Below are 19,956 nucleotides of genomic sequence, written 5' to 3'. Positions count from 1 at the left end.
GGTGTGGTGTGGTACAGTGTAATGTAATGTGGTACAGTACAGTGTGGTACAGTACGGTGTCTACGGTTAAGAGAACAGATGAAGAGAGGAGCAGTGAGTCAGAGCGTCAGGGCCTGGAGTGAGAGCGTGACCTGGTTTGAACCTGAATCTGTTTCAGATCTGTTTGAGGTTAAAGGTTAAAGGTGATCTCAGTGAATTATTTCTACATACAGTGAAAATAAAAGTAATGTGGCTCAGGCACTGGTCAGTTGTCGGAGAGTCAGAGTGAATAACCCTGTTGTACGCTGCCACCGCCGCCGCCGCTCTCACAGGAAGAGCCGGTCAGCGGCCTGAAGGCGAGGGGAACCTGGAGAGTATCGTGTCCACCAGTTCCAGGTGTCTCTCGTGGTTCTCTCGACTGATGCGTTCATGCATGGCTACCAGCTGACTCACTAGACTGTTCTGCATTTCCCTCTCATGGTCCATTAGCCTCTGCAGCCGGGCGTCCTCCTGCGCCTGCATGGCGGCGTCCATCTCTCTGAGCTGGGCGACTGTCGCCGACACTAAAGCCGAGACCTGCTCCATCACTGTCGTTTTCTTCTTCTTGGACGGGACCTTGAACGCTACAAAACCAAAGACAGAGCAGCTGGTCAGAGATGGGACAGAGACACGTTACTGTTTCATCAACCTGGACTTTAAATAAAGCAGCGACGTTGTGTTTTCATCATGGTAAAGGTTACACCTCCTGAACCAATGATAACTAGCTGATACACACTGACGACCAACTCTGCGCTGCACGTAACATTATAATAACTATAACTGCGTCCGTCAGGGGAAAAGTTCCTGCTTCGACTCTTTAAACCAGGAGTGTCCAACAGGTGTCTCACAGCTCCCAGATCAGCTGTAGGCCTCCTGCAGTGACAGCCTCTCCTCTGATAACAGAAGATATAAACATTTCCAACAAACAGGAAACATGTTGCCATGGATACAGCGCATTAAACTGTGGCTTCAACTTTAGCCCTGTTTTTGTTTTCGCCCATGTTTGTTTACATGTTAGAAAATGAAGTGTAGTGAATTTTCCATTTTAACTTCCTGTTTGTTCTGAACCATTGATGAACTGACAACTATCACTTCTTCTTCTCTGGTTTCTAATCAGATTCATTGAAGTCTGTGTTCAGGTCTGACTGAAACATGACTCAGATTTTAGTCTGATGTGAGACGTTTTTGGATGTTGATATTCAATGACTTGTTAAATGATCCTATTGATCTGATTTGGAGATAAGTTTGAGAGTTTTGATACAGTAAGTGAATAAATGTGACCAGTGATATAAAGACGTGAGGAGCTGTACCTCTGATTTAAACCATGACTCTTTTTCATCATTACATTGTCTTGTAAGAATTTATGCAAAACAAACAACAACAGATTTTAATTTAAAATGTTTTGAAGAGATGAAGTTGTAACTTCCTCGTTCTTCTCTGCAGAGTTTAAAAAGGTTTTAAAACTGAAACATGGGCTCTGTCTGTCAGAGTCAGTAACCACCAGCTCTGTTTCAGCTTCTGCTGAGAACGGATGTCATGTCATATTGTTGTGTGCTGCTCGCAGGACTCCACACAGACACTGATGCAGGAACCCAACACATTTCTGTGTATGAAGACAGTCAAACTGACAGCTGCTCAACAGCTGGTTCTACAGTCAGTCTGCTTTTAATTTGGAAAACACTCGATAATCTGACATCTAACAAGTCTCTTATAGAATAATTCATCGTCTCCCAATGTTTTATTAACAACACGTTAACTAAATATGTCACCTCTCTTTAAAACTACAAGTATAATTCTTAGCCTGTCAGTCTTTGAGATGTTCTTCTAGCTCTCTATAACTTTTGTTACTTACAGCTGATTTATTATTTGATCTGAAAGAATCTGGAGTCTGTGAGTGGATTTGATTCTGGATTCAGATTTGATAACTCCAGTCCCTGGTGGTACCTGGGACCTTACAGGTCCTCCAGGTGTCTCCTCCTCTGGATCATAACTCATGTTCTTACTGGTGTTGCTGGTGTGCAGCGGCTCTGAAGGGCTGTACTGGTCCTCTTCGTCGTCCGGCTCCACTGGACCCAGATGTTTGTCCACTTCGTCCCAGAGGCCGACGACGACCTCCTGGTGGTCGTCGCTGAGGGCTGACGGCGGCGGTGGAGGCGGAGGAGAGGGAGGCAGTGGCGGGGGGGGTGAGGATGCAGGTGGCGGTGTGGGACTCCTCTGCCGTTTGACCGGGTTCACCGCGGGGCCGTTCCCGAACACCCGGTGGCACTGGTCGTAGAACGGCCAGTCGACGCGGTCGGTCCCGCAGCGGGTCTTCTGCTGGTGGTACTTGATGTACTGCTTCCTGAGCGCCTTCAGCTTGCTGATCACCTGCATGTGTGACCTGTACACCCCCCGCTCCGCCAGCAGTTTGGTCATCCTGTTGTAGACCACAGAGTCCTTCACCGTGCCCGTGATCTGGTTTCGGATGGCCTCCGACCCCCGGATGTTCAGAAGTTCTTTGATCTCATTCTCCTGCCAGTTGTGCATCTTCTTCTTCTTCTCTGGTGAAAACGCTGCAGCTGAAGCGTCTCAACTTACTACAAAGACTTCCCTTGTGTATTTGTGCCCTTTACGTCACATTTCTGAGCCGGAAGAAGAAGCGCTCAGAGAAAAGACCCTTTTACACAGCCCGTCGAGGCGGGAATGTTGCGCCGTTATTCCGCCTCTCCGTTCTGTATAAACGGTACGAAGGCGGAATGGCGGCTTCATTGTTCCGACAGGAATCCGGCAGCGGAGGTGGAGACACACAGAGCCGCTGACTGACTCCTGTCCGCGGGTTAAAGCTGCACCGCACACCGCTGCTTTCATCTGGATCAGACATGACGTTCAAATACACACAACTGGACACGTTCATGTTTACACATTAATTAAATGTTTACACATTAAAGTGTAAACATTGAGGACAAAACAGTATTTGCACTTAACGCCACACATTTATATCACGCATGACATTTAGGTGACTATAGGCAATACTATAGTATTGATCTATGTTTATATGTGTCTGGTATGTCTAATATCCTTACGTTTGCAAACTCAAAACTGTAATTAACATGATATGTAGATGAGTTGTATATAAAATAAAGAAATGATCTCTAGCGATTACTCTCTATGACTGCCTTCAAACACACACACACACACACACATATATATATATATATATAAAAACACAGTGACACAGTATGAACAAACCAGTGTTCAGGGCATGCAGCTCGAGAAATATTTACTCTTTATAATAAAGGCAGTTTATGTTTTCCACAGAAATCTTCACTGCTCAGGTACAGTTACAGTATAAACAACTCTAAGTTCTACAACCAACACAGGAATGTCTGGATTCAGTACTTGTATAAAGTATTAGAGCCGAGCCTGACCTGCAGAGCAGCTGGAGGTGTTGAATAGACTCAAAACGTTAAATATGGGTTTTAAGTCATTAGTCACTTTATTTTGTTCACTTATTTTATTGTATTTATGATCTAAAATGTATTTTATAATTAAATGTTCTTTTTGCTAAATTTATTACAGCTTTTTTTTTATCTATTTTACTGTCTCTCAGCTTTCTCACTTGATTTGTCCCTTTTTATTTTTGCTCATCAGTCATCTGAATGAACTACACTAACCTGTACGAAATGTTCTGTACAAATAAAGTTTGATTGATTGATTGATTGATTGCACAGACGGTATCTGTCCACATACTTTTGGCCATGTCGTTACGACTGCAGTTACTCTGCCGTGCACTGGATGGCGCTATTAGTGACATCCCACTGGTCCAACACGGAAATCCACTCGTCAGAAACACAGATTGCACTTCACTAGTTCCGCAGAAGCAAATCGGCCAATGCAGTCCTCCTCTACAGTCAATATCGATCAGTGATCAGCCGTGCGGCTGGATTATCGCCTGTGATCCGGCGGCCTGCCTCAGCACCGACCAGCGTGACCGCGGTTCATCAGTAGACATGTGCAGGGTGTGGATGTGCTGAGACCCCGGGACCAAGCTCACCTGCTTGTTTGTGTCAGGGTGGAGGTGATGGAGAACATCGAGGAGCCTTCGCCCCTCCGGATCACACCTACCGTCCGGGCGCTTAGCTCCGCACTGCGGGGGAAGCCAGAGAATGTCCCCGATTCGAGCCGCGGACACGGCGACAGGATCTTCCCCGAGCAGGAGAAGCTTTGGTTCAAGGAGAGCAGCGCGAAAAACCTGCGGAACCGGGACTTTCTGTCGCCGACCACGATGCTCAACACGCTGTATGCGGACGGACAGGTCGGTGTGACTGATACCTGTTGGGTTTAGCAGCATTTTAACGGCTTTAACGCTCATTTCGCGGTATTTTTTATCGCTAGCTGCTCCGGGGAGAGCTAACGGCTGGAAGCTAATATTATTAACGTCACCATCACCGCTGGACGCTCATTAAACGGTAGCAACACGGCTAACGTTAGTTTACACGCTAAACTATTTACGCTAGGAAAGTCTACATTTTATTCTTCCGCTAAACAGTATAGTTCCTCGACAGTTGCTGAGCGAATCCTGTTAGCTAGGGCGCGAGTGAATCTGTTTAGCGCAATAATAATAATAAATAACCATAATATTTTACTCTCATGCCATTAGTGAATATTGTATCATACTGGACGCTTTGGCAAATATTGTTAATCTGACACTGATGCTAATAAAGCAACTGAATTGACCTGAATATTTAAATGGCCGGAGGTGTTTTCAACCGTTTCGAACGTGACTCGGCCAATAGGAGCAGAGGACCGGAACTATCTGCTTATACCGCTCAGCTGATCCCAACTGCCTGTCTGAAAAAACAAGAGAGCAAATATTAAATAAACACAAACTACAAACTATAATTCACTAATATGTTTGAGTGACATGCTACACACACACACACACACACACACACACACAGACACACACACAGACACACACACACACACACACAGACACACACACACACCTGGAGTCCGCTGACATCGCTCCATCATGATCGACCAGACACTGGCAGCCTGCGGCGGTAATTATTAACCCATGAGTGGCAGGTACAATATGGGTCAGACCGACACGCGCAGCTGCCAGGAAACGAGAAGGCACGAAAACACACGAAGAATCATAGTGCTCCACGCTTTATCACAAATCACAAATAAATACTGCACTCGTCATTGTTCTCTATGTCACACCGTGGGCTGGACCTCACTGCAGTCAAGACAAAATAACCACTGTCACTGTTAGAGCTTCTTCTTCTCTCATTTAAATCCAGTAACTACTTCACCCTCCACATCTCTCATGTTCACACTAACACTGGACTGAACTGGAAACTGCCCTCAGACTAGAGATGACGTTTCCTCTGTTGTTTAGTTGTGATGTTGAATGTCTCTTGTGACTGCTTCTTGTTCTCTCTCTTGAAAATCAGATTTTAATCTCAATGAGACTTCCTGATTAAATCAAGGTTAAATCAAATTAATGATAATAAGAATAAATAAACAACCATAGATCAAACACATTTGCTATAATTCTAATAATGAAAGGATTAATTGACATATCAGTATCAGTTCACTGTGTCAGACCACACATGTCAGTACCTGAAGTTCAGGTGATTTCCCCTCGTCTCATTCTCTGATCTCTCCCCGTCTCCACCCAGGTCCCTCCAGCAGTGATGTCCAGGGTCCTGTCCCTCCGGGGCAGCGGGGTTCTGCCTGTGGCCGGTGGGGAGGTGATGGGTGAGGGTCTGAGGGTGAGGGTGGACCGGGCTGCATCCTTCAGGGCCGTTCTGGCGGGTGGAGCCACAGAGTACCTGAAGCCCCCGAGTCAGAGGCAGGGCTGTGTGGTGATCAACTGCCCCGCGCTACACCCTAAACCCAACACACCCACCCCTGAGACGCTGACTCTGGGCCAGCTGAGGACAGTTCTGTTGGCTGACCACATGGGGGCGCTGCTGAGAGGACAGGGGTGAGTCCGAGAGCTAATTCCTAAATCCACCACATCCACTTCCCTCGTTTTATTCTCATCATAAATAAATTTAAAGTGTGATCGTGGACTCCGGGAAACTTTAATGAGCAGTTTTCAATATTTTCTGACTTTTATAAGATTCAATAATTGATCAGTTAATGACAAAAGTAACAGACAGGTGAACTTCTTATGAAAATCATTGTTTGTTGCAGTCACAGGTGTAACATGCTGATTCGAATCTCCTCACCTGTCTCAGATTTACAGTTTCCTACTGCCCCACCCTTCCCGAAGACAGCGACATCATCGCCTTTCTCCAGGCTCTGGGCATCGATTGGCCGACAGCTCCTGCCAACTGGACCAACGAGGAGCGGGAGGAGAAGATCCAGGAGGCGCTGGAGAACTGCCCATACAGAGAGCGGGAAACGGAGAGAGGCAGGAGGACGAGCGGAGGGGGAGGGAGGAAGGTGGAGGAGGGGGAGAACGAGGGAGTGCTCAGGGTCAACCTGAAACGAGTATTCCAGGAGGAGGGGTTGCTGGGATACGACCCCAGCCTTGGTACCTGCACAGGTACGGATACTGTTATACTGTTGATTTTTGATGGTTACATAATGAGGGTGTGTTTGTGTGTTTCTCAGTTATTTTGTATTCTGTGAAGAGAACAGTTTTTGTGAAAAGCACTTTGTTTCCATAACGACCAAAAGCAACAACATCAGTCTTTGTTCAAGCTTTATGTAAAATGTTAATGTAAACAAAACAGCCTCCTCTTCTCCTGCTGCTTTGTCTAATGAAGGTCACGATAAAGGAAAATGTCCGCTCAGAAACACAGTCACTTTGTGTCTGGTCTGTGCGGTGGCTCTGAGAGCAGCCGTTTAAAAAACTACATTTAGCTAAATTCAGATTCATTTCCCTCCGTCCAGTTCTGTGAAATCACCAGAGGATCTTCCAGGTAGAACGGGAAGAACCATGAGCCAAATCCAGATGTGTGAACCCTGTAGAGTCTTAACCAAGAAGCTTCAACAAAGAACTCAATTAAGACTCTTAGTTGTTTACTTTGGTAAATGAGAGATTTCAGAAACAACAACAAAACATGTGGTTTCACAGGGACGTAAATACTCAAACCATTTGTAGGCAGAGTCAGTAACTTCCTTTACATTCATGTTTCTCCACACATTAAACAAGGGAGACACGACATGTTAGTTAGAGATCTTCAGAGATGGTTAGGACAGAGTCAGGCTAACGGTTTCCTCCTGGTTCCAATCTGCATGCTAAGCTAAGCTAACAGGTTCCACGCTCACTGCTATCAGCTGCTGCTTTAAGAATGTGTCCATGTTTCGTGTGACATCACAGCTTCAGGTAACAGAGTCTGTGCTGTGTGTCTGTTTCAGTTCACAGGGACAGTGTTTCACACCTGGCACAGCTGGACCTGACCACAGCCGACTGCACAGTGAGACACACACACACACACACACACACACACACACACACACACACACACACACACACACACACTGACACTTTTTTCTTATTAAAAATAACAAACAAATCATTTACTTTTTCTTGTACCTCCTTGCTGCTTCTTTCATAGGTTGCCGTGGCAACAGCATTACATGTGACTTCCTGTCAGGATGAGTTCCGCCAGCAGCAGATAGCAATGCTGTGGAGAGCCAGTGGAGCGACACACACACAGGTAACCACACACAGACACACACACAAAAACAATCATGCCCTGCATTATGTTTCTATTCTTACTGTGTGTGTGTGTGTGTGTGTGTGTGTGTGTGTGTGTGTGTGTGTGTGTGTGTGTGTGTGTGTGTGTGTGTGTGTGTGTGTGTGTGTGTGTGTGGAGAGAGATGTGGTGTTGGTGGGCCGGTGAAGACTCCTGGTTGTCACCTCACTGCTGCTCAGTACCTGCAGTAAGACACGTCTCATCTCCTTTCACCATCTCTCTCTTTGTCTTTAGGTTTCCTGTTTTTCTTCATCCTTCTGTTGTCTCCACTCGTCCTCCCTGTCTCTTCTTCCTCCTCTCCTCCTCCTCTGTTCCCTCCCCAGCTCTCCACCAGACACATCTTTACTATGACTAGAGACACTCTGACGGGGATCCTCTCTGTCAAATTACAGTTGTAATTAAACTAAATTAAAATGCTCTTGAAGAGGAACTCACTCTTAAACTCGTGCTAAATCCTGATAAAACAAAATATATTCTGTTTTCCAAAGATATCGGATTAGCACTTTACTTACCGAGACCAGAGGAGTCCAGCATTATAATCTGGAGAGATGAATTTACTTTTAAAGTTCACGTGGACATTGTGGTGAAAAAGCTGCAGATGAAACTTCCTGTATAGAAATAGAACCTACTCTCCCATGTACATTGTTGTTGGTGATGGTGATGTCATAGGTGTTGTCATATATAGACATGCTGCTGTCACCACCCTTAAACCCTGAGATGCTGTTTAGATTCCTACAGCTCCCATCACTACACTCTGTATGTTCCTCTCTCTATGAGAGAGTGTAGGTGCTCAGTAACCCTGCTCTCAGGACTGGATCACTGCATGTTCCTCAGGTGAACTATGACCTTTTAGATTTTGCTCCAGACTCAAGGAATAACCTACAACTCACTTTAAATATCGATTCCCTGGAAACACTGGGACAGTTTAGAAACGTGTTTTTAAATCTTTGAAATCATAACGTTCCTGAATGTAATTGTTTTTATCAGGAACTGATTCTTGTATTTCTGGTTGTTTCTTTCTGCTCTTGTAATCTCAGCATCATTGAAAACGAGGGTCAGCCCTCAGTGTGATGAAAAGAGGAGTGGTGGGCGTTGATGGATCTTCTCATCATCTCTGTGTTATCAGTTTATTTTTAGCCCAGCTGCCTGTGTGAATGTGTCGTCCTCTCTCTCCAGGCTGAGAAGAGGACAGATGAAGGAGGCGTCAGAGATGAAGTACGGAGATCAAGTAGAAGGTGTGTGTGTGTGTGTGTGTGTGTGTGTGTGTGTGTGTGTGTGTGTGTGTGTGTGTGTGTGTGTGTGTGTGTGTGTGTGTGTGTGTGTGTGTACTTATGAAACTGAATAAACTTTCTCCTCGTCCTCCTATAGGTCAGACATGGGATGACATCATCAGGGTCATGACCTCTGCCACTGTCAGATTTGAACTGCTGTCGACAGTCCACACTAGTCCTGTGAGTTATTACAGCTGAGTGTTGGCCTTTTTTCACTTTCTTTATTATACACACATTCATGGTACACACACACACACACACACACACACACACACACACACACACACACAATAAAACAATAAAACAAAAGACAATGACAAAGCCAGAGTTTGTTATCTGCAGCACATTATATTCATTCAACAGTTTTACAGTCTGACATAAAGTTTATATTGTTTAGATTAACTGATAAAGTGCAGGAAAGTTTTTACCATTTTTTCTTATGAATTTTCCAAAAAGAATAAAAAGCTTTATTACATACAACATGTTGCTTTCAATCTTTTCTTGACGGAAATCTAGCATTACATCAAACAGAACTATTTCACTCTTCACTTTAAGATTCTTTTTCAGAAAGTGGGCCACATCAATCCAGAACATTCTTTATATATACAATGAAAAAATAGATGGGAAATACACAAAAATCACACTTATAATCAATATCCAGTTTGAATCTTTCCAACATGTTTGACTGGATAAATCACAGGTGACACTGGACGTTCAGAGGGAAGGGGGTGTGTCCACCAAAGGGCCGAGGGGAGGAGTGTTTGTGATGTACAACTGCGCTAGACTCCACACTCTGTTTGACAGCTACGAGAGAGGAGTGGAGAAGGGTGAGATTCACGTTTCATTCTTCTCCGATCAATAACATTGATTAACATACAAACAACCAATAACGCAGAGCGCTGTGTCCAGGCAGTTTTACCTTCGCCTCCGGATGGAAAACAAAGAGATTTAAATGAAAATCAATATGTTTTTGGACAGTTTGGAAAGTCCAGCAGCTGTGAGGAGGTTCTTTGATAAGTCACAGCCTGAGTTAAATGTAAAATAAATACTCTGCATCAGTGGTTCCAACAGAGGAGTTCAAGTGTCCTTCATCATAAAACTGCAGTGAACATCTTTGATCACACATTGATCTGTGCATCCACATGTTTATCTGCAGGTCTGTACCCAGAAATCCCTGAGTGCTCCCAGCTGGACTTCTCTGCTCTGAAAGAGGAGGTACCTCTTTATTTTACAGCTGTGTTGTTGTGGTCTGTGTTGTGTTCATCTGTTTCCCTTTGTTTTCATTTCTCTCCATTAGTAATATGTTATAAACCATAAACTGTGTCTTTATTACCTTCTCTCATCAACCTTTCCTCCTGTGTCCTCTGCGACTGACAGGGCGAGTGGCTCCTCCTGTTCAATTACCTCATTCCCTTCTCCGAGCTGCTGGACCAATCGGGACAAGTGTTGGACGGAGAAGGGGGAGGAGCCAGAGTCAACATTAAGACTGAACAGGTATGAGGGTTTAGAGGAACAGATGAGTGCTCATTAAGGTTCAGATCCTGCTGTGGAGAGGTTGATGTGACTCATGAATGTGCTTGTTTCCTCAGATCTGTAAGTTTCTGGTGTCTCTCAGTAAAGACTTCAGCTCCTACTACAACAGAGTCCACGTGCTCGGGGTGAGGAGACACTCTGGTCCTGTGTCTGTGTTAATGGCCTGATTTATTCACTTAAGTTCTCCTGAGGATACGTCCACACACTGTGTTTTCATTTTCAAACGAAATCTATCTCCGTCTACATTATCACACCTGAAAACACACGGCCAGTGTAAACAGGAAGTAGATTGTCTCCTCTGCAGCGTCTCAGTCTTCGGGGCTCAGAAACTCTGGGGTCGTGTAGCAGGAGTAAACGTAGGAAAAGAGATGAGTTTAAAAATGAAAACGTAGTGCTGTGGTCGTAGCCTGAGTCTGTTTGTGTAGATGAATATGTGTCATCATTTATTTGTGTGCGTGCGTGCGTGCGTGCGTGCGAGCGTGCGATCCCTTCCTTGTCTACACCATATGGAGATTAGTGTATTAACAGTCAGTCGCCTGGTCTGGTGACTTTTTGTCAACGACAGAATGTGATTACTGACCAAGACAAAAACACAGTTCACTGTCGAGTCAGCCATTTTTTATCTTTTATGTGTCTCTCTCTTTAAATCTCTCTTTCCCTTTTCTCTTTTTTAACTCCACACATGCTTTCACCATATTCCCCTTCTTCTTCTCTGGTTTCAGTTTCAGTTGAACAGGCTTAATTGGCCTGACATTTTCACTGTGTTGCAATATAATAAAATACAATATAATTATTAATAGAATAAATTGATAATCAAATAAAGAAAAGGGAAAAAATGGATTAAATTATATACACACAAATATATACATACATATACATATACATATATACATATATAAACAAATACATGCAAATAAGTAAAAGCAGTTATCAAATAGATAAAGAAAAAGGAAACTGGTGGTGACACATCTGCTTTGTCTTCTGTTGTGACAGGAAGTGACTTATTTAGCAGATGCACTTTCTTTCTTTTCCCACAGAATTATGGGTAATTTCTCTCCGTCTTTCTTTCCCTCTTCCTCCAGGAGCCGTTGCCTCATCTCTTCAACCAGATGTTTTGTCGTCTGTATCTGTTGAGAGCGTTGAGAGAGCTCTACCACAGCGCTCTGGACACCCTCAACCTCCCCCCCATCAGGCAACTATAGCCTCCTCCTGTGACCACTGTAGCCCTACCTCCCCACCCGCCTCACACACACACACACACACACACACACTGTAGCTTCATGCTTTGAAGTTAAATGAATCCACCTGACACTTCACCTTCACCTGTTACAGTAGTTATTGTTTTACCTGTAGCTCCTGCAGCTCATTGTGAATGACTCCTGTAGCTGATATACTGTAACTGTGACTCATCAATCATGTGACGTGACACTGGTGAACTCTGACCTCTGCACTTGATCTGGACTGACTTTAGAAAACGTGAACATTTTTTACATCGTTAAAGAGAAAGTTTGATATTTTGAATTCTGCTGATTTGCAGATAATTGTATTTTCTTGTCATGCGTAAGATGAGAAGATCAATATCACTACCACAGATAACTGATCAATATCTCATATCTGTGTGGTTAAAAGTGAAACTAGCGCGAGCAGCAGCTTAGTTTAGCTTAGCTTAGCACAAAGACTGGAAGTGGGGGGAAACAGCTAGCCTAGCTCAGCACCTCTGAAGCTACTTAATATAACATTGTATTTTCTGTGTTTAATCTATAGACAGTGTTGACATTTTACAGGAAATTACCTGCGGTAATGATTTCCTGGAGTCTCCACTGGTTGCCTAGGTAACAAGATCAGCCTTCCAGCAGCTATAAAACTCAATACTTAGCACATTATATCTTGTTTGTTGAATCCTTACAAAAACTGGAGAGTAAAAAGGAAAGTTTGATATTTGAACTCAAACTCAGAGCTTCTGAAAACACCAGGACTGAGCTCTTCTGCTGTAAGCTAACATGTTATGCTAAGATGTTAGCATGTTCTCTAAAGTTACAGATCACATTTATAAAAGCACTATCATGGTGTTCATCAGATGTGGGGAAGTTTGCAGCTTTACAATCAGTGTTTATGTGGATCAGTTGCCAGGCAACCAGCAGAGACACCAGGAAGTTACTGATCCCAGGCTGGAAAAGTGCTGATACTTCAGTCAGTAAGACTCATATGGAAGAACATGGTTTGAGACGTTTAACCTCTGTAAAGCAGCAAACTGTTGTTTTTAAACTTGAGTTTTTTGTGATTAAACCAACGAGAATCGGTGAGTGAGCTTCAGATTTAAACTGTTTTCAGTCTTTATGCTAAGCTAAAGCTAATGGGCTGAAACAGTATTTCCCAAAATGTCAAACGATTCCTTTAAATTTGGATCAGCTGCTGCGGTCAAGATTTCCCTCCATTAATATATATAACATTTATTACCATATGTGATATATATTAATACATGTAATATATATGAATAAACCAGGCAGCAGGGAAGAGGAACCACTGTCCCAGTCACTGAAGATGTAAACCCACAAAACTTTATGATTTTGGTGCCAAAAATCCCAACATTAGTCTGAGTGCCCCCCCCCCCCCCCCCCCCCCCCCCCCCCCACTGTAGTAAGACCTGTTCCAACTTTCTAAATTGCCTTATTATTATCTCAACACCCCCACGCCCCCATAGAAGTGTCTTAGTCACTGCCTGAACAGAAATCTTCCTTTTTATGAGGCTTCGTTGTTGTTGTCCAGTTCCATGTGTTACTCACCTCACATTAATCAATGCCATACAAATATTTATTGTCAGATCTGTACAGAATATATATTCTGCATAATGAGTCTTAATTGCTGTATTCATATGATTATTCCTCAGATGAGTTCTAGTTATCTTGCTCGACAAATCACAAAGTTCAGTATCAAACATCAGGATAAACAGCTGTGACAAAACCAGTACAACCAGTGCGTTAGCAGCATTAAGGACCTTGTGCCAAAATGTTAGGAAATGCATGAAACGGCATGAAAATAATATATGTGAAGAATTTTATGCCAAAAATGTTATTTATAAATTTAGGGAAGATAAAGTTGATCCTTCAGCATCTCTGAAATGGAACGGAGTCTGTTGCATTTCATGGACCTGCTGTCTGTGCAGATGTGCCATAACTTGTTTTTAACTTTCTGCTTATTAAGTAAATGTTTGTTTGTTTTTTTAAAGAAATTATGTCACATTGAAACAAAAGAGTTTGAAACACAAAGATCAAATATGTTACAGATTCACTTCTCACTGCATGAAATGTTGTTTGTTCCTGAATTGTCTACAGATTTTTAATGGACTTTTATTTTGACATTTTGTTCACTAAAGAAAAGGGAAGCAGATGTTTTACACATGCTGATTGATTTACAGTAACTGTTGTTAACTGCTGCTGTAATGACCACAGTATTAAAGCAGGAGAGATGCAGGATGAGGCCTTTGATTTTATTTGACCTGAACACATGAACCGTTTGTGTTTTCACCCATCAGGCCTCTGACCTTCACTCATCCCTTGTTCTTTTCTCCTTCCCCTTTTTCCGTCCTCGCTCCCGTCTCTCTGATAAGAGCCCTCGTCCGTCTCTTTATTCTGGACTATATTATATAATCACAAACCGAGTGCTCACGCTCAGAGCTTAACCTCCTTTCCTAGTTTTACTGCAGCACGTTTTGGATGTTCAAGTTCTTCTGATTGGTTTTCTCCGAGCAGATTACAGGAGATCCTGATATGAAAGGAAACACGACTCCAATGCTTTTAATAACGGCGTTCAGCCAAGAGGCAAGCAGCAAAAATCATGGTTTTTTTCAGTAATTTGTTGATTTGATTTTCTGCAACACAAAAATGTCCAAAAAGTTTCATTTCAAGTTGCATTTTTGAGTCCAATATAACAGAAAGTAACAGGACGTGTCTGTAGTACGAACACATGGACAGTGTTCTAGAAAAAGATGTAACTAATATCAAAAGAAAAGAAAATTAAACACCAAACGTTCACGCTGGTCACCAAATAATCTTCATATATAAATACAACATTCACAAGATGGAAGGAAAAAAAACAACATTTCAAAGCCACCAAGGTTCATTAAAGACGTTTGATTAAAGCAGCAAACACCAACCTCTCAGCCCGAGCAGGAAGATGTTTTCTTACATTTGGAAAGTGAACAGTTCATAGATGGTACATCTCATTTTCTCCAAAATCACATCTGGCTAAAAAAGTAACAAACGCTGCAACGTCGGAAGAAATGAACATCATCAATTTCTTTTCTCCTGTTTTCAATAGTAATAAAATTATTAAATCAAATATTTACATCATCATTTACAATATTCTCCTTCACAGGACACTCCTTCCTCTCCTGAAAAGTCTATATGTCTCAGACCTTCAGTATATTCGTCCGTCTGAAACTATAATACGTCCAAACTTCCTCCCACACTCGTCCGTCCGTCTGTCCGTCCACAGTTTCTGTCTCTGTCTCATCTGCAGTTAAAATAAACTGTGTTTGTCTCTGGCTGCGGCGTCACACAGACGCACATTTATACTGATGCTGTGATTCTATAGATAAATCCCCTCGTGCTCCTTTGCTGCTCAGTGCACATTCAACCCTCAGGCCACATAGACACAACAATAACCCAACACTGCATCATGGATATATGGACATACAGGATACAGTGTGAGCAGTGATCCATCGCTGTAGGTAAACCTGGAGATGTGACCTGCTGTTTGTCTTTGTGCATCGTCTCCTCTCGCTTCCTCCTGCTGAGCATCAGTTTCCTGCTGGAGATCATTTAGAAAATAAAGCCACTCATTAATGGCAGAGTTTGTTTTGTTTTTTTTGCCACCATAGTTTCATTTTAACATAATGAAATACAACCTTTAGCATTTGCATAATATTCTGTATACTTCAGCATTTAACAGCTGCATTCACTCAAAATATGAAGGAGTGAAAAATCAATCAATTAATTAAAAAAAACAAACAAATGAATGCTCCTCTTGTCTTTACAATTGTCAAGCTATACAAAATGGCGTATATTAATTATAATGATACAGAATATAACAAGTGTTTAGAAGAAGAGAGAAAGACAAAGAAACTGCGTCGCTCACAGAAATGAGTCAGTGGCTGATTACAGGTCAAAGATTTGATTTCTTCAAATCATCATTTCAGATTCTCTCACAATCTAAAAGGAACTTTTATCTCGTCCAGGCTGTGAATCCTGTGATTGTATCTGCTCATATGAGATGCTTATACAGTAAAGTTTTCATATTTAATAAATGAGGCCTTCTGCTGATTCTGTAAATACATGAGAGCTGAAACTGCTGCTTGTCTCTGTAAGAACTGTATGTTATATTCACTGCAGTGCAGCTCCTCTGTGATCCTGCTTCTGGAGAACACCATGATCAATAACTGGTTCTGCTGCAATCAAACTGGAAATCCTCACTAACGTCTCGTCTTTTTCCTCTCACTTCATTTCTTCCACTTCATTTTCCTTCCTTGTCTAGTTTCTCTCTAATTCTCCAGCTGATTCCCTCAATCATCCCTCAGCTTGTTCCCCGGTTCTTCTCTCTTCTCATTCGGTCGGAAAGAAACAGAGAGAAAGGAAAGAAGTGAGGGAGGGAGAGAACTGACTGATTATGAAACTGATGGTAAATGTAAAATGTTCCCCTCTCTCACTGCTCCTGTATAATATTCTGTTACAGTCCTGGTCAAACTTAGTGACACTGAATATCTTCAGAGAATAAATACAGATCAACCAGTTTTGTATAATCAGAATATTTTAATAAAAGTTTCAAGGTCCCTGAACAAAAGAAAAAAATAACACATAATAGTGAAATAAAACACAAACTGTCCCAGTTACTGGAGGCCTTCACCAGGTTACTGAACCTTTGGCAACAGTGGCGCCTCTGAACGTTCCTAGAAGCATCTAGAAGCTTCTTGCACCTGCAGGTAGTTTTAAACACAGGTGGGTCTCATTTATTATTTTGTTTGAGGAACTAATTTAAATTAATCAAGAGGGTTAATATATTATAATTGTGTCAATTGTAGTTCATTTCTGTATTTTTTATTTCACAATATGAAAACATTTTTTTGTCTTATTTTATTAAATATTCTGGTTCATTTGCATCTGAAGATATTTAAAATTCTGAACTTAAAATTCAGATGTGCCAATAATTTTGACAGTGACTGTATGTGGGTAAAATCACACACATGAACACACCAGTAAACCTCAGTGCTGATAATCAATATATACTGTATATATATATAGATTGATTATATAATGAATTCATTCTTCCAGTCCAGATTTAAAAGCTTAAAAACAGTATTTATCTCATCTGTAAAACCCTGAGATCTGTCCAAACATACACACACACACACACACACACAGCTGTGTCTCTTCTGTAAATCTTTCCAAGCTCTGCTCTTTGTAAACGTGGGATCATTAAATTATTTGTATCTCCATCGACCTGTAGAATCTGGGTCATTCACAGTTTCACGGTGAAACAAAGATTCAGACACGATGATAAAAAGTTGGTCGACATTATAACTGAATGATAAAGTAATAACTGGAATAACTGGCTTTGTGTTAATGAACTGAGCAGCACAGACTAATCCGTTGATTGCTTTAATAATAATAATGTTAGTTAATGTTAGTGGAGAACTTCTCTGTGGTTGAGGTCAGTAGCACCAATTAGCTTGTGGAGATCCTGCAGCCAATTACTGGAGGCTCAACATCTCATGAAGTGAAGACTGTAACTGGGTGTTGTTGGTTCATGTTACAATAATCCTTCTCTGCTAATTCCTAATTAGCTCAATTTAACAATGATGGATTTAACATTTTAATTATCCACTGACAGATCATTATAATCAACTTAAACTAATGAGAAACATGATAAGAGGATGATGACGCTGTGTAGTGGGAATCCTGAAATCATTATGGGTGAGCTGGATAGATAGAAGTATAACATACGTATTTTGAATGATGTTAGTACATTTTGTAGCCTCACAGCATCAGATTATTAGTTATTATTATCGTTAGTATTGACTATTATTTCCACCAGCATGAATTGTCAATTTAAAGTTAGTCTTGTCTTCAGTGGACGTGGATGTGATCTGATATCTGCGGACTCTGGACTTGACTCTGAAGCTTGTCCCAACTTGTGATATAAACTTTTGCTCCTATGACGTGTGGAAAACAGCCTGTTAAAGCCTTTTATTATTTAAACACCAGCATAATTCAAAAATGTTTTATTATCTTATAAGTTATGAATGAAAAAAAGCTTTAATAACTGGTTTTCTTCATCATCATCATCCTATTATTATTTCTATTATATTATCATTTTTGTATTCTTTATTTTGGGGCAGCAGTTTCTATTACAAAACAAACAAACAACAAACAGTGTCTGGGGGGAACTGGAAGAGATTATTTTTTATTATTGTTATATATTTTTTTTTTTTCAGTGTTTTATTATTTAACTAATTAATTTTTTGGGCTGTTTGGGGTTGTCGGAGACGATCTGAAACACAGCCCTGACTCATAGATCGTTAGTTAAGTGGTGAGTTTGTTACCAACAAGCTTCTCGTTTATCCGATAACAGATAAGTTGCAACATTACTTTCTAAAAATAAGATCGTAAAAAAACGGTCAGGTGACTGTCAGCAGCGGCTGCCAAACAAAAAATGTAAAATTTAAGTAAATTATCCTAATTCAAATAAAGTATAAAAACAATAAATTTACAGAAAGTTTCATTAATATTTCTACAGAGAAAAACTGTTATTTTACAGATTTTTTCTAATTTATTATGATCAAACTCCTTCAATAAAGTGATGCCACTAAAGTTTCTGCAGAGAAACTTTTTCCTAATAATAAAATTAAGTGTCAATCAATGAAATATTAACACAAGCTTAATATTGTAAAGTAAACCTTTTGTTTTGGAAGACAAAGTAAAAAATACTGTGTTAAACATTAAAATCATCTCAAACTTCAACTTGCAGTATTTGTGTTAACATTGAATCTTTAAGTGTAAAGTAATGTTAAAACCTGTAGAAGCACAATCTAAATACAATATTTACTGATTCAGATTCAGATCAATTTTCTTACATTTCTCATAAAATATAATAAACTGAAGAAATGCTAATTAAACTGTTAATTCTCTGGATGTAGTCTTTCAACTAAAGTGGGGTTGGAAACTTAATTACAAATAACATACGCACCACTATTGACTTTATAACATTTTTATTTAATATATTCAGATGCAAATTTACAATATCAACCAATTATTCACAAATAGTTCTTCAGAGCCCCGGGATGATCTGAAGAACTAAAACTGGCATTTCTCCATTGGTCTATCTGGCCTGTTAAGGTTCCTATAATGAGGAGGTGATGATGTCACCTCTGAAAGAGGGGGGGCTGTGGAGCTGAGGGGGGGGTGGTCTGTTGTTTTTTAGCTTCAGTTTTATCTTGTTTTCCACAGTATTCTCCATATAGTTCTGACAACATATGTGGACAAACATTATACTATCTTTAATGTCAGAATCCCAACTATACAGTGAATTAATAAGTCAAATCTAAACATACCACAAAGGTCAATGAATCTTTACCAGAAGTGACGGTGCAACGGAGCAGATGAAGAAAAATCCACCTTCAAACTGCCAGTAATCAGCTGGATCCTTGGAGCATCTGGGGGGAAGAAATAACAGGAGACACTAAGATTCACTGTTAAGTCCTTAAAAATTATGATTTCATCTTTTTTTTTTTTTGTTTACCATTACTTTAATAAAGCTTAAACAAATGTTAAGTTTGAGTAAACATCAAACACCTGAAGCTCATCTCATCACTAGCAACACACAGTAAAATTAGCTACTTCTACATTGCTAATCGCGGTTAGCTTTTCACTTTAACACGTTAATGACGCAGTATAAACATACATACTTAATTACATTTGTTTATCCGTCTATAGCATTATTTAATCCGAAATAAATAAACGACATGAACACAAACAACGTCACCAAAACAATAGAGTAAATGTTTTCTTACCTGATATCTTTGCAGGATGTAAATTCACTTAACTTCTCTTAGGTGACCAAACAGATTCCGTCCGACCTTTCCTAATATTACAGTTCTCTATTAAAACCCTACAACTCAAATCCGCTCAAAATAAGAATTTATCAGATATAAAATGATCCAGGAAACAGGAGACCGAGTAGCAGTGCGGAGTACAGACACCAGCAGCAGCACTCCCACTCAACACGTACTTTCAGATTTGATTCGTTATGTGTTTATGGTCTGAATCTCTAGTTTGAAGTTTTCTTCAACACAACATGATGTTCATTTTTTAAATTATGGTCCTATTTAAAAGAAAATAGACGTTAAAGCAGAGTGGCTTTAGGGCGTGGCTACTGCG

The 19,956-nt window shown here is 41.0% G+C and overlaps 2 protein-coding genes across 2 annotated transcripts; one reads left to right on the top strand and one right to left on the bottom strand.

Moving 5' to 3' along the window:
* Positions 1 to 42: 42 nt before the first annotated feature.
* On the bottom strand, positions 43 to 2,604 carry LOC111230718. Its single transcript, XM_022757545.1, has 2 exons — positions 2,022 to 2,604; positions 43 to 602 (listed from the first exon to the last, which is right to left on the bottom strand). Exons 1-2 carry the CDS (start codon positions 2,542 to 2,544, stop codon positions 322 to 324), a joined length of 804 nt encoding a protein of 267 aa, XP_022613266.1. The 5' UTR covers positions 2,545 to 2,604; the 3' UTR covers positions 43 to 321.
* A 1,190-nt stretch (positions 2,605 to 3,794) lies between these two features.
* dalrd3 (DALR anticodon binding domain containing 3) lies at positions 3,795 to 12,738 on the top strand. Its single transcript, XM_022757547.1, has 13 exons — positions 3,795 to 4,312; positions 5,688 to 5,995; positions 6,252 to 6,562; positions 7,381 to 7,439; positions 7,581 to 7,682; positions 7,844 to 7,908; positions 8,898 to 8,956; positions 9,090 to 9,172; positions 9,693 to 9,819; positions 10,149 to 10,207; positions 10,370 to 10,486; positions 10,582 to 10,650; positions 11,608 to 12,738. Exons 1-13 carry the CDS (start codon positions 4,079 to 4,081, stop codon positions 11,725 to 11,727), a joined length of 1,713 nt encoding a protein of 570 aa, XP_022613268.1. The 5' UTR covers positions 3,795 to 4,078; the 3' UTR covers positions 11,728 to 12,738.
* The last annotated feature ends 7,218 nt before the right edge of the window (positions 12,739 to 19,956 follow it).

Source organism: Seriola dumerili, unplaced genomic scaffold (assembly GCF_002260705.1).
Source record: "Seriola dumerili isolate Sdu_G_001 unplaced genomic scaffold, Sdu_1.0 BDQW01000283.1, whole genome shotgun sequence".
Taxonomy (NCBI): domain Eukaryota; kingdom Metazoa; phylum Chordata; class Actinopteri; order Carangiformes; family Carangidae; genus Seriola; species Seriola dumerili.
The sequence above is the reverse complement of the archived record's forward strand: the minus strand, read 5'-3'. Positions and strand labels throughout refer to the sequence as shown.